The 27,328-nt window shown below is 46.6% G+C and overlaps 1 protein-coding gene across 1 annotated transcript in view; it reads left to right on the top strand.

Annotated features, from left to right (window-relative positions):
- The window catches only part of wscd2 (WSC domain containing 2), a 253,328-nt gene that overhangs the window by 143,545 nt on the left and 82,455 nt on the right, over positions 1-27,328 (top strand). The window contains exon 3 of the mRNA XM_078227247.1: positions 4,833-5,017. Coding sequence (XP_078083373.1) covers positions 4,833-5,017 — 185 coding nt within the window. The remainder of the gene's footprint in view (positions 1-4,832; positions 5,018-27,328) is intronic.

Below are 27,328 nucleotides of genomic sequence, written 5' to 3'. Positions count from 1 at the left end.
GGGGTTATGGGGATAGGGCTTGGGTGGGATTGTGGTCAGTTCAGGCTCGATGGGCTGAATGGCCTCCTTCTGCACTGGAGGGTTCTATGATTCTATCACTCAATGAAAAAGGTGTTGAGAATGGGAGTCAGTTGAAAATTTCGAAACTGAGGGTCTCTGGATTTTTGAGAAGTGAGGCTATTAGTGGTTGCGAAACCAAGGTGGGTAAATGGAGCCGGGAGTACAATTGTCCCCATTTAGTGCCATTGGATAAGCGAATGAAGGATTTGGGGGACAAGTTGGGCAAATGAGATTGGAACCATTTTCTCAACTTGAGGTTAACTGCTAACACAGACTGGTTGGGCCGAATGGCTGTTCCCATATTGTAACTGCAATGTATTTCCATGTATTCTTATCTAAGTAATGAATAAACTCTCTCTCAGAGTTCAGTATTATGTCCATTGACCGATAATACAAATAGCAAACACCATCCTCATAGACCACATACAGCCCAATGCCCCAAGCTCGAGTGCTGTTCAGGCACGACTTGATGGGCCGAATGACCTTCCTTGTGCCCTAAGTGACTCTTACGCTGAGAAAGTACTGCTCCAACATGGCTTGAAGGGTGAGATAGGGGTGTACTCTCAGTGAATTTTAAATGGATTTTCAAACTGCAACCTCCCTGGCATAGTCTCTCTTCAGAATATAGTGATTCAGGATTCTTTCATAGAATCCCTACAGTGTAGAAGGAGGTCATTCGGCCCATCGAGCCTGCACCGACCACAATCCCACCCAGGCCCTATCCCCGTAACCCCACATATTTACCCTACTAATCCCCCTGACACTAGGGTTAATTTAGCATGATCAATCAACCTAACCCACATATCTTTGGACTGTGGGAGAAAATCGGAGCACCCGGAGGAAACCCACACGGACAACATGCAAACCCCACACAAACAGTGAACAGGGAATTGAACCCGGGTCCTTGGCGCTTGTGAGGCAGCAGTGCTAACCACTGTGCCACCGTGCTGCCCATCCCCATCGACCTCTTAGCAATAAGATGCAGGTGTTGAGTTTCCACCCCAAATATTGGGCATGTGAACTGCACAGTTATTCACGGATCCAGCTCGAAGATTTTGCTTCCACAGCTGGACGGATGGTGGTATTCCTCAACTGAGAACACCTCCCAAATCATATTATGAATGTACGTGTTGGCTAGCAGACCTGTATTATCTTTCTGCAGTTCACATCTGCCTCTCCCTCTTCCCCGACACAGCAAGATGCAGAGTTGAGAGCGTGGAGCCAGTTGCTTCTTAATACTGTTGTGTAAAGCTTGTAATGGATTGGTGTTGCAGCCCATTAACTTTCTATCAGACTGTGATAACTGTTGTATACAAATGATACACAGCTTGATTGACAGCCCAGTGCCACCATGCAGTGGTTGCCAGTAGCGATGCGCACCAGACCTACTTCCAAGTTTTTAACGTCCCATAAGTGGACAATTCCCAAGATTTTTCTTGAATGGCAAAATGTCCAAAAATTGGGATCGCCTCGGACACGGTGATCTGCCAACCTGTGCTTGTCAGATGACTGTGGGCAGTTGGCACCTTTTGCCAACAACCAATTTAATTTAGCAGTGACTGCCAGCTTTACTCGGAAAGCCCCCTGCGGAGGGGTAGTAAGGGAAAGGATAATGTCACATTGTATTTGGGTCAAGGCACATCCTTGGGATAAGAGGTCTCACCTTTGGAGATGATTCCTGTCGCTGGTCCCTCTGTGCAGTGACTGCGTTAAAAACTGTGGCTCATTTCACTATTAATGGCAATGACTTAGTGGCATTATCACCAGACTATTAATCCAGAAACTAAACTAATGCTCTGGGGGACCCGGGTTCGAATCCCGCCACGGCAGATGGTGGAATTCGAATTCAATAAGGAAAAAGTCTGGAATTAAGAATCTACTGATGACCATGAAACCATTGCCGATTGTCGGAAAAACCCATCTGGTTTACTAATGTCCTTTAGGGAAGGAAATCTGCTGTCCTTACCTGGTCTGGCCTACATGTGACTCCAGAGCCACAGCAATGTATGGTTGACTCTCAATGGCCTCCAAGGGCAACTAGGAATGGGCAATAAATGCTGGCCCAGCCAGCGACGCCCATGTCCCCATGACTGAATGAATAAAAATTCGATCCCCTCTGATCCACCAGAGAACAACCCCACCTTCCCCAACCTCATCTTGTAACTGATATCCCTCATCTCTTGAACCATTCTGGCAAATCTCTTCCTGATCCACTTAATGGTCATACTCCGGAATTTTACTGCCCCACCCGCCACTGGAATCGGAGTGGGCAAGGGGTGGACAGTGGAAAGGTCCGTTGACCTCAGGCAGGATTTTACCATTTCAGGACAACTAAGGTCACAAAATGCTGCTCATAGAGTAGGAGAGATATGCAGCTTGAAAACAGGCCCTTCGGCCTAACTTGTCCATGCCAGGTTTCCTAAACTGAACTAATCCCATTTGTCTGCATTTGGCCCATATCCCTCTAAACCTTTCCCATCCACGTACCCGTCCAAATGTCTTTTAAGTGTTGTAATTGTACTCGCCTCGACCATCTTCTCTGGCAGCATACGCACCACCCTCTGTGCGAAAAAGTTGCCCCTCGGGTCTCTTTTAAATCTTTCCCCTCTCACCTCAATCCTATGCCCTCTAGTTTTGGACTCCCCTACCCTGGGGAAAAGACCTTGGCTATTCACCTTATCTATGCCCCTCATGTTTTATAGAACTCTATAAGGTCACCCCTTATCTTCTTCCGCATCAGGAAAAAAAGTCCCAGCGATCCAGCCTCTCCTTATAATTCAAACCTTCCAGTCCCGGAAACATCCTTCTAAATATTTTTTGCACTGTTTCCAGTTTACTAACATTCTCCCTATAGCAGGGTGACCAGAATTGTATGCAGTGCTCCAAATGTGGCCTCACCAATGCCTTGTACAGGTGTAACATAAAATCTCAACTCCTGTCTTCAATGTTCTGACTGATGAAGGCAAGTGTGCCAAACACCTTCTTCACCACCCTATCTACCTTGATGCTACTTTCAAGGAACTATGTACCTGCACTCCTAGGTCTCTCTGTTCGACAACCCCCCCCCCCCCCCCCCCCCGTGTCCTACCCCAGTGTCCTACCATTAACTGTGTAAGTCCTGCCCTGGTTTGTCTCACCAAGATACAACACCTCGCATTTATCTGAATTAAACTCCATCTGCCATTCCTCGGCCCACTGGCTCAGTTGATCAAGATCCAGTTGTAGTCTTAGATAATCTTCTCCACTCTCCACTGCACCACCAATTTTGGTGTCACCCACTAACTTACTAACCATGCTTCCTATATTCTCATCAAAATAATTTATATAAATGACAAACAACAGTGGACCCAGTACCGATCCCTGTGTCTCCAGTCTGCAAAACAATCCTCCACCACCACCCTCTGTCTCTTACCGGCAAGCCAATTTTGTATCCAATTGGCTAGTTCTCTCTGGATCCCATGTGATTTAGCCTTACTGACCAGTCTACCATGCCGTACCTTGTTGAATGCCTTGCTAAAGTCCATACAGACAATGTCTACCGCACTACCCTCATCTATTTTCTTGATCACCCCTTCACAAAACTCTTTGAAATTTGTAAGACATGATTCCCCACACACAAAGCCATGTTGACTACCCCTAATCAGTCCTTGCCTTTCCAAATGCATGTAGATCCTGTCTCTCAGAATCCCCTCCAACAACTTACCTACCACTGACGTTAGACTCACCGGTCTGTAGTTCCCTGGCTTTTCCCTGCCACCTTTCTTAAACAACAGCACAACAGTCATCTGGCACCTCACCCGTGACTGTTGATGATACAAATACCTCCACAAGTTCTTCCCTAACTTCCCACAATGCCCTGGGATACATTTGATCAGGTCCCGGGGATTTATCGACCTTCATGTTTTTTAAGACCTCCAACACCTCCTCTTCTGCAATGTGGATTCTTTTCAAGATATCACTATTTACTTCTCCGAGTTCCCTAGCTTTTTCCACAGTAAATACTGACAAGAAATATACATTTAGGATCTCACCCGTCTCCTGTGACTCCACACACAGACAACCTCTTTAAGGAGCCCTATTCTCTCCCTAGTTATTCTTTTGCATTTATATACTTGTAGAATTTCTTTAGATTCTCCTTTCGCTTACCTGCCAAAGCCATCTCATGTCTCCTAAAGTGAGGTGAACACAAAAGGATAGAATAGTCCATAGCATCCCTATTCTCACCTCTTCCCCTCCCTCCCGGAACCAGGATAGGATCCCTCTTGTCCTCAGTTTCCACCTCACCAGCCTTTGCATTCAAAGGAACATCCTCCACCGAATTTACACAGCTCTATCTCACCCTTCACGCCATGTTGGATCATAAAAAGAGTCATTTTGGGCACTAAGAAGGCCATTCGGCCCATTAGGTCCTGCCAGAACAGCTATCCAGAGCTGTATAAGGCTTGGTGTAAATTCCGTGTATTTATGTAGCCCAAGATCCCATGTGCTTTGCTAATTAAAAATTGTGGCTCTATTTACCTTGTGTCAACATGCAAGAGCAGCATTTGTACAATGTTGTTGGAAGTATTGACTTTCCAGAGAGCGACTGGATTATCATGAAAGGTGAAGTCACTGTCTTTTATTTCTCCCGTTACTTGACCAGCATAGCAGTTCGTAGCAGTTGTGGCTCGTGGGGACAAAGCGTGTGCCTTCCCATCAGCAAATTGTGAGCACAATTCCCACTCCAGGATCTTTTGCAGATATAACCATCTCTCTCATACTTGCCTCCCCAGAGGTTATCAGTATGCAGGCCTGGAGTTCGGAGCAGAGTGTTACTGTGGACACAAGATACAGGCTCGGAATACCAGCGACGCTGAGTGCAGCATGGAGTGCAAGGGTGAGAAGAGCAACATGTGCGGAGGTCCCAACCGTCTGTCCGTCTACCACCTGGAACTGACCCGTGAATCCGCCAGACGCTGTAAGCACAATAACGACCAATTAGCAGGGGAGCAAGGACAGCATGGTTAGAACCAGAATCCCTCACTGCTTCTCTCTTCCTCGCTTGCAATAATCATAGAATCCATAGACTCCCTACAGTGCAGAAAGAGGCCCATCGAGCCTGCTTCAACTCCCTGACAACGTATCACACCCAGGCCCTCTCCTCCACCCTATCCCGAAAACCTCGCATATTTAGCATGGCCAATCCCCCTTACCTACACATCTTGGGACACTAAGGGGCAACCTGGCATGGCCAATCCACCTAACCAACACATCTTTGGACAGTAAGAGACAATTTACCATGGCCAATCCACCAAACCTGCACATCTTTGGATAGTAAGGGCCAATTTAGCATGGCCAATCCACCTAACCTGCACATCATTGGACATCAAGGGCCAATTTAAGCATGGCCAATCCACCTAACCAACACATCTTTGGACAGTAAGAGACAATTTACCATGGCCAATCCACCAAACCTGCACATCTTTGGATAGTAAGGGCCAATTTAGCATGGCCAATCCACCTAACCTGCACATCATTGGACATCAAGGGCCAATTTAAGCATGGCCAATCCACCTAACCAACACATCCTTGGACACTAAGGGGCAATTTGGCATGGCTTATCCACCTAACCTGCACATCCTTGGGCACAAATTCCAATTTATCATGGCCAATCCACCTAATCTGCGCATCTTTGGGCACTAAGATTCAATTTAGCACGGCCAATCCACCTAACCTGCACATCTTTGGAGTGTGGGAAGAAACCGGAGCACCCGGAGGAAACCCATGCAGATACGGGGAGAATGGGCAAACTCTACACAGTCATCCAAGGCTGGAATCGAACCCAGATCCCTGGTGTTGTGAGGGGGCAGTGCTAACCACTGTGCCACACTGCCGTCCACTGGGAGACTGGCGCTTACATCTTAATGTAAGGTTTTATATGTAGAAACATGTCAAATCTCAATTAGAATGAAGGTGATCGGGTCATTCTGACCTCAGTGCAGTAAGTGACTGAGATTGTTTTTCTGAAGTAATTTATGTAACTGTTCTCCATTTACTGTATTTTGCTGGGAAAATAATCCTGTTTTTATCGGGAGACTTTGCTGTTGATTTGGTCTTGAGCTCTGTCTGCTGTGGCTCAAAGGTTGTGTTTGAATGAACCCAATTAACCCTCTTTTCTCCAATTCCTGCTATAAGTCCCGCCACACTTCCAATTCATCAGCTGAAGCAGTGGTAGCAATATGGGAGATCAATATTAGTAGAGAAATGGTGCTGGGAAAATTGATGGGAATGAAGGCAGATAAATCCCCAGGGCCTGATAATCTACATCCCAGAGTACTGAAGGAAGTGGCTCGAGAAATAATGGATGCATTGGTGGTCATCTTCCAGGATTCTATAGACTCTGGGACAGTCCCTGCAGATTGGAGGGGAACTAATGTCACTCCAATATTCAAAAAGGGAGGTAGAGAGAAAACAGGGAATTATCGACCAGTAAGCTTAACACAGGTAGTGGAGAAAATTCTCGAATCTACTATCAAGGACTTTATAGCGGAGCATTTAGAAAGCAGTGGCAGGATCAGACAGAGTCAGCATGGATTCATGAAGGGGAAATCATGCTTGACAAATCTGTTGGAATTCTTTGAAGATGTAACTAGTAGAGTTGACAAGGGGGAGCCAGTCGATGTGATATATTTAGACTTTCAGAAAACGTTTGACAAAGTCCCGCATAAGAGATTATCGTGCAAGATTAAAGCGCATAGGATTGGGGGAAGTGTATTGTGATGGATAGAAAACTGGTTGGCAGAGAGGAAACAAAGAGTAGGAATTAATGGGTGCTTTTCAAATTGGCAGGCAGTAACGAGTGGGTTGCCACAGGGATCAGTGCTGGGATCCCAGCTATTCACAATATACATCAATGATTTGGATGAGGGAACAAAATGTAACATCCCAAAGTTTGCAAATAATACCAAGTTGGGTGGGAGGGTGAACTGTGACGAGGATGCAGAGATCCTTCAGCGTGATCTGGACGGGTTGGGTGAGTGGGCAAATGCAGTATAATTTGGATAAATGTGAGGTTATTCACTTTGGGAGCAAAAACAAGAAGGCAGATTACTACCTGAATGGCTGTAAATTGGGAGAGGGGAGTGTGCAGCGGGAGCTGGGTGTCCTGGTGCACCAGTCACTGAAGGTAAGCATGCAGGTGCAGCAGGCGGTAAAGAAGGCAAATGGTATGTTGGCCTTCATTGCGAGAGGTTTCGAGTACAGGAACAGGGGTGTGTTGTTGCCTTGGTGAGGCCACACCTAGAGTATTGTGTGCAGTTTTGGTCTCCTTTTCTGAGGAAGGATGTTCTTGCTCTCGAGGGAGTGCAGCGAAGGTTTACCAGGCTGATTCCAGGGATGGCGGGACTGATGTATGAGGAGAGAATGACTAGGTTAGGATTGTTTTCGCTGGAGTTCAGATGAATGAGGGGGGATTTCATAGAGACCTATTAAATTCTAACAAGACTAGACAGGGTAAATGCAAGGAGAATGTTCCCGATGGTGGGGGAGTTCAGAACCAGGGGTCACAGTCTGAGGATTTGGGGTAGACCATTTAGGACGGACATGAGGAGACATTTCTTCACCCAAAGAGTGGTGAGCCTGTGGAATTCATTACCACAGAAAGTAGTTGATGCCTAAACATTGAATATATTCAAGAGGTGGCTAGATATAGCACTTGGGGCGAATGGGGTCAAAGGTTATGGGGAGAAAGCAGGATTAGGTTATTGATTTGGATGATCAGCCATGATCGTAATGAATGGCGGAGCAGGCTCGAAGGGCCGAATGGCCCTCCTGCTCCTATCTTCTTTGTTTCTATGTAATTGGGTAGACTTTTCAAGAAGCCAGTGCAGGCACAATGGGCTGAATGGTCCCTTTCTGTGTTGTATCATTCAAGCAGAAGCACAACAGATTAAGCTTTAATGAAGAGTTTTGTACTTGAGTTGTATTTGATCCAGAACATACCTGATATCTGTTCTAACCCTGTGACTAATATCAAACTCAACCCAAGCATCAGAGAATAAAGTTACGAGCTACCCATGCCAAAATGAAACTAGTTCTTAATTTCTCTCAAAACAGTCTGAGAGTCAAGTATTCCTGTCAGTGTGAATTGTTTAATCCCTGGGAATCTCTGGTGCCAGGAATGAGGATAAGTCAGTGGTAGGGGTGGGAAGGTGGCACAGTGGTTAGCACTGCTGCCTCACAGCAACAGGGACCCGGGTTCAATTCCGGCCTTGGGTGACTGTGCGGAGTTTGCACATTCTCCTCATGTCTGCGTGGGTTTTCTCCGGGTGCTCCGGTTTCCTCCCACAGTCCAAAGATGTGCAGGTTAGGTGGATTGGCCATGTTAAATTGCCCCTCAGTGTCCCAGCATGTGCAGGTTAGGGGGATTAGCGGGGTAAATGGAGTTACGGGGATAGGGCCCAGCTGGGTAAGATGCATTGTCGGAGAGTTGGTGCACTCGATGGGCCCAATGGCCTCCTCCTGCACTGTAGGGGTTCTGTGATCAGACGGATTGATAAAAGAGCTTGCTGTTGGAAAGAAAGAAGGAGTGAGAGGTTAGGGAGTTACCCAGTCAGGCAATGTCAGAGCACATTTTGATGAACAGTTAAAATTTACATTTATTCAGCACTTTTAACTCAGTAAAACATCCCAAACTGGAGTGTTTGATTATCAAACAGAATTTAACCTCTGGAGCCAGAAGCCAGTTTCAAAAGAGGAAGAGAATTTTCAAAATTGCGAGTGGTTTAGTGAGGGAGTTCCAGTGCTTCGGGCCCAGGCAGCTGAGGGCAGGGCCCCATTGGAGAAGCAATTAAAATCGAAGGGGCGCAAGAAGCCCCAGTGGGAGGACCACACAGATCTTTTGGAGCCTCAAAGAGGGTTGTTAGAGTTGGAGGAAGCTACAGTGAGAGTGAGGGTGAGGCCATCTGAACAAAGGGATGAGAATTTTGAACTCGAGACACTGTCAGGCAGGGAGACAATGCCCCGATGAAGAGTCATCCAGACTTGAACACTGGTCGGAATTCTCTAGTCTCGTATGCCCCGCTACAACTGCCAGCGAGAATGGAGAATTTGACACTCAATTTGGGGCTGCACTCATCCAGGCAAGTGGAGAATATTCAATCACAATCCTGAATTAAACCTTGTATTGAGTGGACAGATGGTGGACTTGGGGAAACAGGAGGTGAATTACTCACCGCAGAAATCCCAGCCTCAGATCTGCTCTTGTAGCCACAGTACTTATATGGCTAGTACAGCTTAGTTTTCAGTAATAGTAAACCACCAGGGTGTTGACAGTGACAGATTCAGCGACGGCAATGCTGAATGTCATTGAATGTCAAGGAGAGATGGTTAGATTCTTTCTTATTTGAGAATGTAAGAAGTCTCACAACACCAGTCCAACAGCTTTATTTAGAATTACGAACATACGGTGACCTCACCTGATGAAGGAGCAGCGCTCCAAAAGCTCATAATTCCAAATAAACCTGTTGGACTTTAACCTGATGTTGTGAGACTTCCTACTGTGAGACTTCTTACTGTGCCCACCCCAGTCCAACGCCGGCATCTCCACATCTTGTTTGCGATTGTAATTGCCTGGCTCTTGTGTGGCGTAAATGTCACTTGCCACGTATCAGCCCAAGCCTGAATGTTGTCCAGGCTTTGTTGCATTTGGTCATGGATTGCTTCAATGTCTAAAGAATCACAAATGGTGCTGAGCATTGTGGAACCATCAGTGAACATCCCCACTTCTGACTTTATGATGGAGGGAAGGTGAATGATGAAGCAGGTAGAAGTGACACAGGGTTCGGGGTTTCACTTCAGCATCTCCCTCTATTGCCCAGCTTGATACATCAATAACAGCAACTTGCATTTATATAATGCCTTTAGAATAATAAAGCATACAAAGCACTTCACAAGAGCATTATCAACCAGGACCTGACACTGTGGCTGGAATTTTACCGCCCCGTCCGCCATGGGAATCGGAGCAGCTGAGGGGTGTACAATGGAAAGGTCCATTAAATTTGATTTGATTTGATTTTGATTTGATTTATTATTGTCACATGTATTAACATACAGTGAAAAGTATTGTTTTTTGCGCACTATACAGACAAAACATATCATTCATAGAGAAGGAAACGAGAGAGTGCAGAATGTAGTGCTACAGTCATAGCTAGGGTGTAGAGAAAGATCAACTTAATGCAAGGTAAGTCCATTCAAAAGTCTGACAGCAGCAGGAAAGAAGCTATTCTTGAGTCGATTGGTATGTGACCTCAGACTTTTGTATCTTTTTCCCGAAGGAAAAAGGTGGAAGAGAGAATGTCCAGGGTGTGTGGGGCCCTTAATTATGCTGGCTGCTTTTCCCCAAGGCAGCGGGAAGTGTAGACAGAGTCAATGGATGGGAGGCTGGTTTGCTTGATGGATTGGGCTACATTCACGACCTTTTGTAGATCCTTGCGGTCTTGCAGGATTTTACAGTTTCGGGACGAGCGAGACTGTAAAATCCCACCCTGTGTCACATTAGGTGTTACTGTGATGATAGATGTTATTGTTTTTAATATTTTTTGGAATATGGTGGTGTTCTGAAAAGACAACTGTTTTTGTGCACATGCTTCATTAAACCGGGGGAAGATTAATAGAGACAGCTTGTCTGTGAGAGCTGAGTGATAAAGGGGTAATATGCTAGGTGCATGCATTTGTAAGGGGAGGCTATGGTGAGGCTGGTTTTATCAATAAATAGCTTGGATTTAAAATTTGCATCAGGAGATAGGTAGGGACTTGGCTTTTCATCTGTTAAGTTTGAAAGGGAAGTTTAGAAGTGATAAGGGACTATTACAACTCACAAGAGGTTTCATAAGTAAACAAGGGAAAGTTATTGCATTTTATTGACCTGAGAGTGAAGGCAAAGGAAAACATTATTTTTTATTTTGTAAAATTTGAGCTCAATGGAGTTAGATAATCTGAGATGAATGGGGACAGAATATTTAAGGAAAGGTGTTGAGTTGAGTTCAGGTGGTTGTGTGGGGGAGGTGTCCTGTGCTGGGAAACGTTGTGAAATTTGAAGCAGCCATCCAGGCTTCAAGCCGGTAAAGTCTTTGGCTGGAATTTTCCCATCCCACTGCAGCGAACAGAGATTTGACTTGGCGCCAAATTCTCCAACCTTGCGGCAGTGGGAGCGCGGTGTGAACGGCCGGTAAGATCGTGCCAATAGCTTCAGAAAGAAACTTCTTTCTGAACCACCTTGTATTTCCACAGCAGAGTGGAAAGGTTTGAGAAGTCGTGTGGTGCACCTTTGCTAATGTGACAGCAGGTTTTTTTTGGGTAACATGACTGGATTTCTATAGTTTAAAATCCCTAAGGGAGCAGTTGTCAAGAAGGCTGTACTCGTGTGTTCTGTCCAAGTGTGTTTTTTTGGGGGGACGTTTTGTAATGCTGAGTAACTTTAATTCTATGTGCTTAATTTTTTTTCTTCTTGTTAACAAATATTTTAATTTTAAAATCCTATCGGTATCACTGAGTTCTATGCTTCTGGGTGCAGTAGCTTCCTCCTTGTTTACAAAATACAAAAAAAAAATCATTATCAGTGAGACAGGTTTGCCTCTGGGAGCTGACTTGTTCAGGAAATAATATCTGCTGTGGCTGTAACAATTATTGAGACAAGTAACAAAGGTTTAGCGCACGGGGGCACAGTGGTTAGCACTGTTGCCTCACAGAGCTCGGTTCGATTCCCAGCTTGGGTCACTGTCAGTGCGGAGTCTGCACATTCTCCTCATGTCTGCATGGGTTTCCTCTGGGTGCTCCGGTTTCCTCCCACAGTCCGAAAGATGTGCACTCGAACAGGCGCTGGAGTGTAGCGACGAGGGGATTTTCACAGTAACTTCTTTGCAGTGTTAATGTAAGCCTTACTTGTGACACTAATAAATAAACTTTAATCAAAGAGGTTGGTTTTAGGGAGCATCTTATTATGAGGAGATAGAGAAACTGGGAAATTTAAGAGGGAATTCCAGAGCTTCGGGCCTAGGCAGCTGAAGCCCAGCTGCCATTGGTGACATGATTGAAATCGGGGGATGCTCAAGAGGCCAGAGTTAGAGGATTATGGAAAGTTTGGAGGACGGCAGGAGGTTATGAGGATAGGGAGGGATAAGACCATAGGCAGATTTTAATGCACGGATGGGATTGCACATTTGTTCTTTCAGTTGCAAGAAGCATACATCCTGAACAGCCTGTCACCTGACACCCTGACAACATGACACACCCCTTGCGAGCTGAGATATTTGCTAAAAGTTCCAAGAGTTCTATTGCAAAATAGCTAATTCCCAGTCCACAGTTTTCCTTGCATTGGTACTGAAATGCCAGTGCTCAGAGTGAAGCGGGAAGACCTGAATCCCATTCCTTGCTTGCTCCAAAAACCCAAATTCAAAATCCAATTGAATCTAATTCATGGTCCCCACAAAAGAGTCAATCAGGATCCAAGCTGACGAGATAAGGCATTGAACCCCATCATGGGCTTCATCTGAGGGTTGACCTTAACCATAAGACCTTGCCCCAGCCTCTTGAACCTGGCACTCCACCTCCCCTCCCTGAGATCTCCAGCCCAGGTCTTGCCTGATCTTCCTCTATGGTGGGACTGCCTGTAATCCCAGCAGTGGCCACCAATCCCCGCTGGCAGTGTTGGGACTAAGAGCTGTCCGATTGGCTGGCATCTCTCTTGGATGAGACTTCCCCCTGAGAAAGTGACCTAAGTCTTAACTTGAAGCAATTAGCATTGTTCCAGAGTTAAATGTATGAGGGGCATCTTTCGGGAATATGGGTTGGCTTACAACTGTCTTCCCCAATTTTTTAGCCAGGGGTAGCCTTGGCGGGGTGTGGTGGGGTGGCGGTGGGGGGGGGGGGGGGGGGGGGGGGCGGTGGGGGGGAATGCAGGGGAATGGATGGGGACTACAGAACTCCATGAAATCTAGCATCATGTCGCAGCATCCTTAATCCAGCTCTCTGATACTAGGCCAGTAACATATTCACTTTCAGCAGGTCTGACAGCATCAGTGGAGAGACAGCAGATCCAACATTTTGAGTCTGGGTGACCTTTCATCAGAGCTTCGGTCACAGCTCTGATGAACGGTTATCCAGACTCGAAACTTTGGCTCTGTACAAGATTATGAAGGGGATAGATAGGGTGAATGGTGGGAAGCTTTTTCCCAGATCAGAAGTGACGATCACGGGGGGTCACGGGCTCAAGGTGAGAGGGGCGAAGTATAACTCAGATATTAGAGGGATGTTTTTTACACAGAGGGTGGTGGGGGCCTGGAATGCGCTGCCAAGTAGGATGGTGGAAGCAGGCATGCTGACATTGTTTAAGACTTAACTGGATAGTCACATGAGCAGCCTGGGAATGGAGAGATACAAACAATTGGTCTAGTTGGACCAAGGAGCGGCACAGGCTTAGAGGGCCGAAGGGCCTGTTTTCTTGTGCTGTACTGTTCTTTGTTCTTTGTTCTTTACTCTCCCCGCTGATGCTGTCAGACCTACTGAGATTTTCCCGCGTTTTCTGTTTTTGTTTCAGATTCCAGCATCCGCGGGATTTAGATTTTAACATATTCACTTTGCTAGCCTACCCGATGCAGAATCTATGGGCGGGATTTTATGGCCTTGCTCAACCCGAGACTGGAAAGTCCCGCCTGAGGTCAATGGACATTTCCATTCTCTGCCCCTCGCCCTCTCCGATTCCACGGCAGGCGGGATGGTAGAATTCTGACGAATATGTCTCTTGATGACCTGGACCATCCTCATTGCACACCTGGTCATGTGAAATATACTGTCTTCAATGGAGAACCTATATATGTCATGGAGTCATAGAATCCTACACTGCAGAAGGAGGCCACTCGGCCCTTCGAGCCGGCACTGATCACAAGCCCACCCAATCCCTATCCCCATAATCCCATGCATTTACCCTAGCTAGTCCCTTTGACACTAAGGTGCAATTGAGCATGGCCAATCCACCTAACCCTCACATCTTTGGACCGTGGGAGGAAACCAGAGCACCTGGAGGAAACCCACGCAGACACGGGGAGAATGTGCAAACTCCGCACACACAGTGACCCCAGCTGGGAATTGAACCCGGGTCCCTGGCACTGTGAGGTGGCAGTGCTAACCACTGTGCCACCATGCCATCCCGTCTAATGAATCTCTCATTGCTTGAAAGTTTACAGTATCTCCATATTTGTATGTACCTCTGATGCATTGGTGAGGCCGCAGCTGGAATACTGTGTGCAGTATTGGTCCCCTTATATGAGGAAGGATATATTGGCATTGGAGGGAGTGCAGAGAAGGTTCACCAGGTTGATACCGGAGATGAGGGGTTTGGATTATGAGGAGAGGCTGAGGAGATTGGGTTTGTACTCGTTGGAGTTTAGAAGGATGAGGGGGGATCTTATGGAGACTTATAAGATAATGCGGGGGCTGGATAGGGTGGAGGCGGAGAGATTCTTTCCACTTAGTAAGGAAGTTAAAACTAGAGGACACAGCCTCAAAATAAAGGGGGGTCGGTTTAAGACAGAGTTGAGGAGGAACTTCTTCTCCCAGAGGGTGGTGAATCTCTGGAATTCTCTGCCCACTGAGGTGGTGGAGGCTACCTCGCTGAATATGTTTAAAGCGCGGATGGATGGATTCCTGAGCGGTAAGGGAATTAAGGGTTATGGGGATCAGGCAGGTAAGTGGTACTGATCCACGTCAGATCAGCCATGATCTTATTGAATGGCGGGGCAGGCTCGAGGGGCTAGATGGCCTACTCCTGCTCCTATTTCTTATGTTCTTATCTCACAGCATGAGGACCGATACTGTTTCTGATGGATCTGAGTGTGAGAATCTGATTGAAACTTTAAATCACAAACGTATTCCAGACTATCAGAACACTAATTAAGTCACAAGTCGCACTAAATCACCTTCTGTGAGGCAAGAAACCATCCTCCCCTTGTGCAAAATCCCGACTGTCACTGTGTTGTTGGTAACAGTCTTCCATATCCAGTTTGTATTTTGCATTTTTTGAAAGTCTGCAAAATGTGGTAAGGAACTTTGCCTGGAGGCAGGAGACAGTTATCAAAAAAATGCATACATAATTAAGTAGCAATAATTACAGCTGCATTCCTAATGATAATCTTATGCTCCTCGGTAATTATTTTTAATTACTTTTACCTTCGTTAATGAATTATCATTTAGTTCAAAATCCCCCTCAGTGTTATTAGTCTGATATTATGGCTTGTTTTATTTGGTTTAATACAGGCAGATAGTCAACGGTCTTACGGCTTTACAGTCCGTTGTTTATTCTACATGTGCAGAGCAATACTAGCAGGAGAGACGGAGACCGAAGGATGTTCGAGTTAATTGTAGGCAAGGATTTAACAATTGGAATGAGTTCAGATGTAATATTCAGTAGGAGTCTCTGACTAATACTACTTACCATCCAGGAGAAGTGGGTGTCACTAAATGTCTTGCCTTAACCCAATTCCGTTCCCTTCTCCAGCTTCTAAATTAAACCAGACAGTTTGCAATTTTAATGCTCTGTCGGATCCTGTATTGCACGTGATCCCATCCATTCTCTTTGTCACATCTGGATGTAATGTATTCAATGTTCTCCCTGCTGGCCTCTGAAGCACTACTCTACATAAACTCCAATTTGCCCGAAGCTGTTCCAAATTGTGTCCGCCCCACACAACACAACTCGCCTTACTCGAAAGATGTGCAGGTTAGGTTGATTAGCCGTGCTAAGTTGCCGCTTAGTGTCAGGGGGATTAAGCAGGCTAAATACGTGGGGTTACGGGGATAGGGCCTGGGTGGGATTGTTGTCAGTGCAGGCTCGATGGGCCAAATCGCCTCCTTCTGCACTGTAGGGATTCTATGATAGTAATGTCCACTACACGACACCGTGGTTAGCACTGCTGCCTCACAGTGCCAGAGACCCAGATTCGATTCCGGCCTCAGGTCACTGTCTGTGTGGAGTTTGCACGTTCTCCCCGTGTCTACGTGGATTTCCTCCGGGTGCTCCGGTTTCCTCCCACAGTCCAAAGATGTGCAGGTTAGGTTATTGGACCATACTAAATTGCCCCTTAGTGTCAGGGGAACGAGCTAGGGTAAATGCACGGGGTTTATGGGGATAGGGCCTGGGTGTAGACTTCATGGGCCGAATGGCCTCCTGCACTGTAGAGAATTCTACGATTCTATCCAAGTTAGAAGTTAAAATCAGCAAAATTCTGTGGATGCTGGGCTCCTTGTAAGGATCTCTTCCCTGTGAGGACTCCATCCCATTCTCCCAGTTTCTCCACCATCATCGCATCTGTTCTGATGATGCCACCTTCAAAAATGGCGCCTTTTTCCTTAACTGAGGCTTCCCCCCACTGTGTGGTTAACAGGGCACTCAACCCGGTTCGACACCTCCCCCGGGCAACTGTTCTCACCCCTTCCCCTCCCTCCCAGAACCATGATGGAATCATCATTGTCCTCACTTTCCACCCCACCAGCCTCCGCATTCAAAGGATTATCCCCTGAAGCCATTTCCGTCAAATCCAGCATGATGCTGCATCTTCCCCTCACCCCACCTGTCAGCATTCCGCAGGGATTGCTCCCTCCATGACACCATGGTCACTCCTCCATCACTTCTAACTCCCCATTCCCTTCCATGGCACCTTCCCTTCCAAGGGCAGACAGTGCAACACCGACCCATTTACCCCCCCACCTCGTCACCATTCAAGTCCCCAAAACTTCCTTTCAGGTTAAGCAGTGTTTTGCTTGCACTCCCTTCAATTTGGTCTGTTGCATTCACCGCTCCCAATGCGGCCTCCTCTACAATGGGGAGACTGAATGCTGACTGGGTGACTGCTTTGCTAAACACCTTTGCTCAGTCTGGAAGCAAGACCCCAACCTTCCTGTTATGTTGCCATTTTAACCCAGCAGCGTGCTCTCATGCCCACATATCCGGCCTTGGCCTGCTGCAATGCTCTAGTGAAGCCCGGAGGAACAAGCTAGAAGAGTAGCATCTCATCTTCTGGTTGCAACCTTGCAACTCTTGGGATCAATGTTGAGTTTGGCAACTTTAGATTGGACCTTTCTCCTCCACCTTAAACACTTAAAAAAAAAATTCCATATATGTATTTCCTCAATGCAATATCATCCCTCCCACCACCACCACCCCCCACCCCCCCATCCTCCATTCCCCTCCCACACTCGACCTTCTGTCTTTGGTTCTTAAAGTTGCGACTTTTTGTTGAAATCACTAAGTCATTCTCCCTCCCTTCAGTCCTGATGAAGAACCAAAGGGCTTGAAATGTTAACTCTATTGTTGGAATTATACCGCCTCGCCTGCCCAAGGCTCGTAAGATCCAGCCCGAGGCTAACGAAGAATGCCGTTTTGCGAGCCTCACCCGCCCCGATTCTCTCCTAATGGATGCTTCCAGAGCTATTGGGTTTTTCTGGCATCTTAGGTTCCAATCAAAGATTTTCTTTGTAAATCTCTCCCTGGCTCTGGCATTCCTCACTCTAATCTCCTGCAATCTCATGGCCCTATCCTTACCTTCCGACTCTAGCCTCCTGGACACCCCACTCACTCTCTGTCACAGCTTGCCATGAGCAGGAAAGCCTACTTTCTATCCTAGATCTACTTGCCTGGGACGGCATCGATAAATAGGAAATGGTGATGTCAGCTGCACTTTTAATTCTGGGAGCACGAGTTCAAATCCCGCCAAAGCGACTAGCGAAATTTAAATTCAATAAAATAAATCTGAGACTAAAGGCAAATCTCGGTAAAAGTGACCATAAAACCATCATGGATTGTTGTTAAAAACAAAAATCAGGTTCACTGATCCCACCATGGCAGACGGTGGAATTTGAATTCAATAAAAAATATCTGGAATTAAGAATTACTGATGACCGTAAAACCATTGTCGATTGTTGGAAAAACCCATCTGGTTCACTAATGTCCTTTAGGGAAGGAAATCTGCCGACCTTACCCGGTCTGGCCTACATGTGACTCCAGAGCCACAGCAATGTGGTTGACTCTCAACTGCCCTCAGAAATGGCCAAGTGAGAAACTCAGTTCAAGGGCAACTAGGGATGGGCAATGAATGCTGGCCTTTTCCAGCGATGGCCTCATCTCATCAAAGGATGAAAGAAAACCTCTCTGGTTTTCTTTCATCCTTCTCTACTTTTAAGACCCCAACAAACATTTTTTTTTGCACCCGTGGATTTCCCCTCAAGGGATATGGGGAGAGGTGGGGGAGTTCAGGATATTGAACTTGATGATCAGCCATGATCAAAATGAATGGTGGAGAAAGCTCGAAGGACCAAATTGCCGACTCCTGCTTCTGGTTTCTATGTTTCCATGTTTCTATATAACTTCTATAAAACTCTTGTTGCTTCTCAGTGTCACCTTCTCTGAGGTACCTATGAACACCTTTCTATGCGCGCGCCCTGAATTAATATTAGTTGCTTTTGTTGTTAGCATGTTTCAGAGAGCATGAATCTCCACATCGACCTCACCTACCTGATGTTGTATCAATGAGCAATTATAGAATCCGACAGTGCAGAAGGAGGCCATTCGGCCCATTGAGTCTGCACCGATCACAATCCCACCCAGGCTCTATTCCATAGCATCACCTATTTACCCTGCTAGTCCCCCTGACACTAAGGGTTAATTTAGCATGGCCAATCCACCCAACCCGCACATCTTTGGACTGTCGGAGGAAACCGGAACACCCAGAGGAAACTCACGCAGACGGTGACCCAAGCCGGGAATTGAACCTGGGTCCCAGGTGCTGTGAGGCAGCAGTGATAACCACTGTGTCACCATGCCACCCCATCAATCTATATAAAGAGTCTGAGTCAGAGCGTTTCTGCAGGGTGGCGCAATGGTTAGCACTGCTGCCTCACAACGACAGGGATCCGGGTTCGATTCCGGCCTTGGGTGACTGCTTGTATGTAGATTGCGTGTTCTTCCCATGTCTGTGTGGGTTTCCTCCGGGTGCTCTGGTTTCCTCCCACAGTCCAAAGATGTGCAGGTTAGGTGGATTGGCCATGCTAAATTGCCCGTTAGTGTCCCAAGATGTGTAGGTTAGGGGGATTAATGGGGTAAATACGTGGGGTTACAGGGATAGGGCCTGGGTGCGATTCTCTGCTGGAGAGTCAGTGCAGACTTGCTGGGCCGAATGGCTTCTATCTGCACTGTAGGGATTCGATGATTCAATGTCTCTCTCGGGAGATTGCATGGTTTTGGGTGGGATGGAGACTGCCTATGTTGTGTTACACAAGGTAGCACAATAGTGTGTGGTACAGGCTAGATGGGCCAGGTGGTTCTTTGCCTGTCCATCATTGTTTGTGTGTTTGGAAGATCGTGACAATATGGATTTAGATGTGCCGTCCCTAATTACACATTCCGCGATCCTTGTACTTAAATAAAAAGGCCATTAACAACTAATGATATCTCTCATATTTTCCATTTCTGTGCAGTCAGTGATGAATAAAAATGTTAAAATGTGATGTATGATCCATTTTCTATCCATTATTAGGCCCAGTGCTTGATGAATGAAGCCAAAGGATTTTCAGAATCTGCTTGTGAAAGTAATTAAAACAATATGTGGTTTACATCCTCATACTTCATCATAGCGGCTTTGATGCATCTCCAGCTTAAACAACGTTCACAACACAGGAGCCGTCATTCAGTCTAACTGGTCTTTCCCCCGTATTTATGCTCCACACAAGCCTTCCCCCACCCCTCCTCAATTAACCCTATCAGCATAAGCACTCCCTCCACCACTGACGCACAATAATAGCAGCGTGTACCATCTACAAGATGCACTGCTGCAACTCACCAAGGCCCCTTCGACAGCACCTTCCAAACCCTCAACCTCGAGCACCTAAAAGACCGAGGACAGCAGACACATGGAAACACTTACATGGAAACATGGAAGGTTTACGAGGATGTTGCCATCCTGAGTTATAGGGAGAGGTAGACCAGGCTAGGGCTTTATTCCTTAGAACGCAGGAGAATGAGTGGTGACCTTATAGAGTATATAAAACCATGAGGGACGCAGATAGGATGAGCGCACATAGTCATTTTCCCAGGGAAGGGAAATTGAAAACTAATGGGCAGAGGTTTAAGTCATAGAGGTTTAAGGTGAGAGGGGAAAGATTTGAAGGATACCTGAGGGGCAACTTCTTCACACAAAGGGTGGTGCGAATATGGAATAAGCTGCCAGTGAAAGTGGTTGAGGCAGGTTCAATAGCAACACCTAAAAAGCATTTGGATAAGTACGTGGATGGGAAAGGATGCAAGGGATATGGGCCAAAAGTGGGCAATTGGGACGAGCTGGGAGGGCACCATGGTCGGCATGGACCGGTTGGGCTGAAGGGCCTGTTTCCGTGCTGTATTGTCTTATGACGCTATGACCACCCCGACTTGGAAATATATCGGCTGTTCCTTCACTGTCGCTGAGTCACAATCCTGGAACTCCCTTCCTACCAGCACTGTGGCTGTACCTACACCTCAGGGACTGCAGCGGTTTAAAAATGCAGCTCACCACCACCTTCTCCAGGGGAGTTAGGGATGGGAGATAAATATCCAGCTTCCTCTTAAATACATCTATGCTATGGACCTCAATTTCTCCTGGCAGCGAGTTGCACATCCTCATTACTTGCTGGGTAAAGACTTCCTTCTGAAAGTCCGATTGGATTGATTTTATATTTATAGCCCCTGGTCCTGTTGAGCTCCAAGAATGGAAATACTTTCCCCTCATCTTCCCGATCAAATCACCTCACGATGTTTAAGACATCAATCGGGTGAATCCTCGAGTAGAATTGTTCAGCCTCATTGAGTGTAATTTGAGTGAATTTGCCTGACTTAATTCGCCATCAGGTTCCATTTCCACACCATCTCTAAATGGTGATCAACATGGATATTCAAAGAATGGGCTATTTAGTCTATCCAATGTGTTTTTTCTGTATGCATGCTGCCTAATCTTATCCCAGTCTTTATCATTCCCTTCATCCTCTTTTTCCAAGCAATTGCTCCTTCGAAAAAAACTATGGACCATACTTCATAGAATTCATCGAATTCCTACAGCGCAGAAGGAGGCCATTCAGCCCATCAAGTCTGTACCCACCACAATCCCATCCAGGTCCTATCCCTTTTATCCCACACATTTACCCTGCTAATCCCCTTGACACTAAGGGGCACTTAAACATCATCATAGAAATCATAGAAACCCTACAGTACAGAAAGAGGCCATTCGGCCCATCGAGTCTGCACCGACCACAATCCCACCCAGACCCTACCCCCATATCCCTACATATTTTAGCCACTAATCCCTCTAACCTACGCATCTCAGGACACTAAGGGCAATTTTACCATGGCCAATCAACCAAACCCGCACATCTTTGGACTGTGGGAGGAAACCGGAGCACCCGGAGGAAACCCACGCAGACACGAGGCGAATGTGCAAACTCCACACAGACAGCGACCCGAGCCGGGAATTGAACCCAGGTCCCTGGAGCTGTGAAGCAGCAGTGCTAACCACTGTGCTACCGTGCCGCCCCTACATGGTCAATCAATCTAACCCGCACATCTTTAGATTGTGGGAGGAAACCAGAGCACCCAAAGGAAACCCATGCAGACAACGTACAAATTCCACACAGGCCGGAATGGAACCTTGGTCCCTGGTGCTGTGAGGCAGCAGTGCTAATCACTGTGCCACCATGCCGCCCGACTTCTCCAATCATTTGTGGTGAAGATTTCCACACTCTTCCCACCCTCCATGTAAAAGAATTTTCCCGATCTCCCCAGGGATTGTTCTTGTGATTATCTCAAGCCTTCTCCTGATCATTCTGCTGGACATCACAATCTCTCTATTCACCCTTTCATCATTCTTCCTTATCACGAAGACTTTAACATCCTCAAATCCTGTGAAAAAAAGCTTGAACTTTATCAGGTGTCCTTTTCTCTGTCTTCTATTTAGGTTTGAATCACAGAATTGCTACAGCGCAGAAAGAGGCCATTGGGTCCATTGTGTCCCTGCTGGCTCTCTGAAGGAGCAATTCCACAACCCAGCCTTCTCCCCATAACCCTGCACATTCCTCCTTTTCCTACAATTATCCAAGACCTTTTGGAATGCCTCAGTTGACCCTGCCACCACCACACTCTCAGGCAGCGCATTCCAGATTCTACCCACTCAACTGTGTTCCTCATGTCGCCACTGCTTCTTTTGTCAATGCCCTTAAATCTGTGCCCTCCTGTCCTCGACCCTGGGGGAACAAATTTTCCCTCTCTCCTCCGTCCAGAGCCCTAGTGACTTTGAATACCTTTCTCAATTCTGCTTTCAACCATCTCATGTACAAGAAAAACAGTGCCGACTGCCCAGTCGAACTACGTAACCTGAAATAATGGAATCTGAGGATCGTGGGATTATATTCATTGGAGTTTAGGAGGTTGAGGGGAGATCTGATAGAAACTTACAAGATAATGAACGGCTTAGATAGGATGGACGTAGGGAAGTTGTTTCCATTAACAGGGGAGACTAGGACGTGGGGGCACAGCCTTAGAATAAAAGGGAGTCACTTTAGAACAGAGATGAGGAGAAATTTCTTCAGCCAGAGAGTGGTGGGTCTGTGGAATTCATTGCCACAGAGGGCTGTGGAGGCCGAGACGTTGAGCGTCTTCAAGACAGAAATTGATAAATTCTTGATTTCTCGAGGAATTAAGGGCTATGGGGAGAGAGCGGGTAAATGGAGTTGAAATCAACCATGATTGAATGGTGGAGTGGACTCGATGGGCCGAATGGCCTTACTTCCGCTCCTATGTCTTATGGTCTTATGGTCTAATGTGTAACTCTGGATGCGGAAGCTGGCAGGAATTTTCCAGTCATCCATGCCAATGGGATTCTTTGCTCCCTCTGCAGTGAATGGAGATTTGGCTGAGCGCCAAATTCCCCGTCCTCGCTTCATAGCGGGGGCGGGGCGTGAATGGTTGGAAGATTCCAGCCAATGTCCGATCAATATGGGGCAGATGGTCCTTTTGTGGCTTCTGAGTGTAAAGCATAACCTAGTGTTTAAAGTTTATTTATTAGTGTCACAAGTAGGCTTACATTAACACTGCAATGAAGTCACTGTGAAAATCCCCCAGTCGCCACACTCCGGCCCCTGTTCGGGTAACACTGAGGGAGAATTGAGCATGGCCAATGCACCCTAACCAGCACATTTTTCGGATTGTGAGGAAACCGGAGCACCCGAAGGAAACCCACGCAGACACGGGGAGAACATGCAGACTCTGCACAGACAGTAACCGAGGTCAGAATTGAACCTGGGTTCCTGGCGCTGTGAGGCAGCAATGCTAATCACTGTGTCACCGTGCCGCCTGTAATGCATCACATAGAGGGGAATCAAGTGGGCATGGTCATGAATACGGAACGGAGCCTGGCCAATATTCTGTGCCAGTGGAGGAAACAGAGGTCACATGTGCTCCATTATGGACTTGTGACTCCCTCCCAGCCGATTGCCCTCCATAGACTGCACCCAGGTAATCCTGGAAGCTCTGGAAGAGAAAAATCCATATGTTCAAAGCCATTTTCAATGATCCCTGCTTAGGGAAGGCTATGGCTTAGTGGTATTATCGCTAGACTATTAATCCAGAAACTCAGCTAATGTTCTGGGGACCCGGGTTCGAATCCCGCCACGGCAGCTGATGGAATGTGAATTCAGTAAAAAAAAATCTGGAATTAAGATGACCATGAAACCATTCTTGGAGAAACCCACCTGGTTCACTACAGGGGAGGAAATCTGCCTTCCTTACCTGGTCTGGCCCACATGTGACTCTAGACTCCAGAGTGACTCCAGAATGTGGTTGACTTTCAGCTGCCATCGGGCAACTAGGGATGGGCAATAAATGCTGGCCAGCCAGCGACGCCCATGTGCCACAAATTAATTTTAAAAACCTCTTGCAGGAAACCACTGAAGGTTTATGGATCAGAAGCCAATCAGCTCATTGATTACAGGGTTGCATTTCCTGCTCGCTGATCTTAGCTTCCTTCAAGGGAAGTAAATCAGAGAGAATTAATGCCAGTTCTGTCCTGTCTGTGCACTAAGTCTGCAAAGTCAGGTCTAATAATTGGTGTAATAGTGTAAGATGTTGAGCGAAATTCCCTTTGCTGAACAATTTGGATTTAATACACCAGAGAATATTCCAACACCTGGTTCCAGGCTCGAGTTCATTTACTCATTCCACCTGCAAAGTAAAGCCAGAGTCTTCCTTTCTTTCCATTCATTCGTAGGATATGGGCGTTGCTGGCTGGCCAGCATTTATTGCCCATTCCTAGTTGCCCGAGAGTGACACAGTTGCTGGCACAGTGGCACAGTGGTTAGCACTGCTGCCTCGCAGCGCCAGGGACCCGGGTTCGATTTCCAGCCTCAGGTCACTGTCTGTGCAGAGTCTACGCGTTCTCTCTGTGCTTGCGTGGGTTTCCTCCGGGTGCTCTGGTTTCCTCCCACACTCTAAAGGTATGTGGGTTAGGTGCATTGGCCATGCTAAATTGTCCCTTAGTGTATTGGGATGCCTAGGTTAGACGGATTAGTGGAGGTGAATATGTGGGGTTACGGGGATAAGGCCTGGGTGGGATTGTTGTCGGTGCAGACTCGATGGACCGAATGGCCTCCTTCTGTACTGTAGGGATTCTATGATTCTATGAATTGTGAGTCAACCACATTGCTGTGGTTGTGACAGTAAATCTTCCAGAGTGGCCCAGTTGTATTTTATCATGTTGCTGCTTCTGTTGTGTGGCAGGTGCAAGGCAGGGAGTCAGATTGTCAGCATTGGCTCCAGCGCTCCTGTGACGGTTTGCTATGCTGTTTGCAGTTAAATGTCAGCAAAATTTGAGTTCTTCCAAATCATACTAATTTTTTTTATTCATTTGTGGGACACGGGCGTCGCTGGCTGGGCCAGCACTAAATGTCCATCCCTAATTGCCCTTGAACTGAGTGACTTGCCACACCATTTCAGAGAGCAGTTGAGAGTCAACCACATTGCTGTGGCTCTGGAGTCTCATGTAGGCCGGACCAGGTAAGATTTCCTTCCCTAAAGGACATTAGTGAACCAAATGGGTTTTTCCAACAATCGGGAATGGTTTCAGGGTTATCAGTAAATTCTGAATTGCAGATTTTTTTTCAAATTCCACCAGCTGCCATGGTGGGATTCAAACCCGGGTCCCCATAACATTAGCTGATTTCTAGGTTAATAGGCTAGCGACAATACCACTCGGCCATCGCCTCCCCCTCTTCATCTGAAGGGGACTGAAGCCTTTGAGCAGCCTGCGAGCTAATCCAGAATTGCCCAATGACATAAAAATCAGTTGTTGGGGTCTTGCCTTTCCAGATACAAAGAAGGATGGAGTCGCCTATCTCTCGACCGGTATTTCAAGGTGGAGAAGGAGCGAGTTGAAGGGAGCCAGTTAGGTTTAGGAAGAGATTTTCAGGCACAAGGATTGAGGTGTCTGAAGATTCTTAACTTTCTTCATCAGAGATGTCACTGCCTCAGCCCTACTGGAGAAAAGTCCATCCACCATCGACCAAATTGGATGTTTTTTTAAAAGGCAGAAAATAATATGTTAGCACATAATCTTTCACATCGAGGCTTTTTGGGAGAAGAATTATTTATTCTTTCCTGCCTTGTTAAACATTGAGCTTATCTGGAGCTCCTCTGCCTATACGCCCTGTGGCAACATCAATTGATCGTCCCTCAGCTATCATTATCTGTCCCTATTGTAACTGGCACCAAGTCCCGTTCCCCTAACATCCCCTTTGTCTGCTGACCAACATTGGCTATCAGTCCAACAATGCCTCAATTTTAACATTCCCATCCTTGTTTTCAAATCTCTCCATGGTCCTCGCTCCTCCCTGTCTCTGTAATCTCCTCCCGCCCCATCATTTATCGAGATCTCTGTGCTCTGTGCTCTCATCTTCCCACCATTGACGGCCGAACCTTCAGCTCTCCCTCAACCTCCTCCTCCCCCACCTTTACTCTCCTCGTGTAAGACATTCCTTAAAGCCTGTGACTCAGTCGCACACTTGCAAAGCACCACAAAACCTTTTCTTTATGTTGACAGCACTATATAAATTTTCTATTCGTGTCACAAGAAGACTTACATGAAGTTACTATGAAAAATCCCCTAGTCGCCACACTTCAGTGCCTGTTCGGGTACACTGAGGGAGAATTTGGCATGGCCAATGCACCCTAACCAGCACGTCTTTCGGACTGCAGGAGGAAACACACACAAACACGGGGAGAACATGCAGACTCCGCGCACGGCAGTGACCCAAGCCGGGAATCGATTCCTGGCGCTGTGAGGCAGCAGTGCTAGCCACTGTGCCACATGCTGTTGGCGTACCGACTGCTAACAATCCCCCCCCAGAAGCTGTGAACGTAACCAGATGGATAGAAAATAATCCCTGCTAATGGCTTGTTTATGCTGCATGGATAGAATTAGTGATGGGAACTCGTATGAGAAATGGAGCATTGGATGGCTTTAGTATTAAATTCTTCTTTGACACCAATTATCTTTGTTCATTGAAATGCCATTCTAAAATGGGAACAACTCAACAAATATCTTGTTGTATTTCGACTTCACACCAGAATTATCCCACAGTCAGAAAGTGGTTCCAACAGTAATTTCTCTAGAGTTGTTTATAGGTCACATTAGTGACTTTCCTGTAATTAGAATTGTTGATAAATTAACAATGCATTATTGCACTGCGCACTTCTTGTCTTTGATGATTCTAACAGAAGACTAATTAAAGCTGGTTTAATTGCATCTTTCACATGGCGCAATTGACTCCAGACTAATTAACTTGCCATTTTCCTTAAGTATGAGCACCTTAATCCTGGAAACTATCAGAGTTGAAAGAACTGCATGTGCAATCTAAGCTTCGGCAAGAGCATTGAGACCGTTCAACTTTAATTAATATTCATCACTCTGCCTGTTCTTCAACCGCTGTGTGCCAGCTGTGGTTGCGTTGGTCACACTCTTGCCCCCGAGGATTTGGCTTCAAGCTCCACATCAGGGCTTGAGTATAAATATTAAGGTTGACAATCCACTGCAGTACGGAGGGAGCGATCCAGTTTCCCCCCAAAGTCCAAGATGCACTGGCTAGGTGGATTGACCATGCTAAATTTAGCCTTAGTGTCCAAAGATGGTGACACGGTGGCACGGTGGTTAGCACTGCTGCCTCGCAG

The sequence above is a fragment of the Mustelus asterias genome, chromosome 13 (genome assembly GCF_964213995.1).
Source record: "Mustelus asterias chromosome 13, sMusAst1.hap1.1, whole genome shotgun sequence".
Taxonomy (NCBI): Eukaryota; Metazoa; Chordata; class Chondrichthyes; order Carcharhiniformes; family Triakidae; genus Mustelus; species Mustelus asterias.
This window is presented reverse-complemented; position numbering and strand designations above follow the sequence as displayed.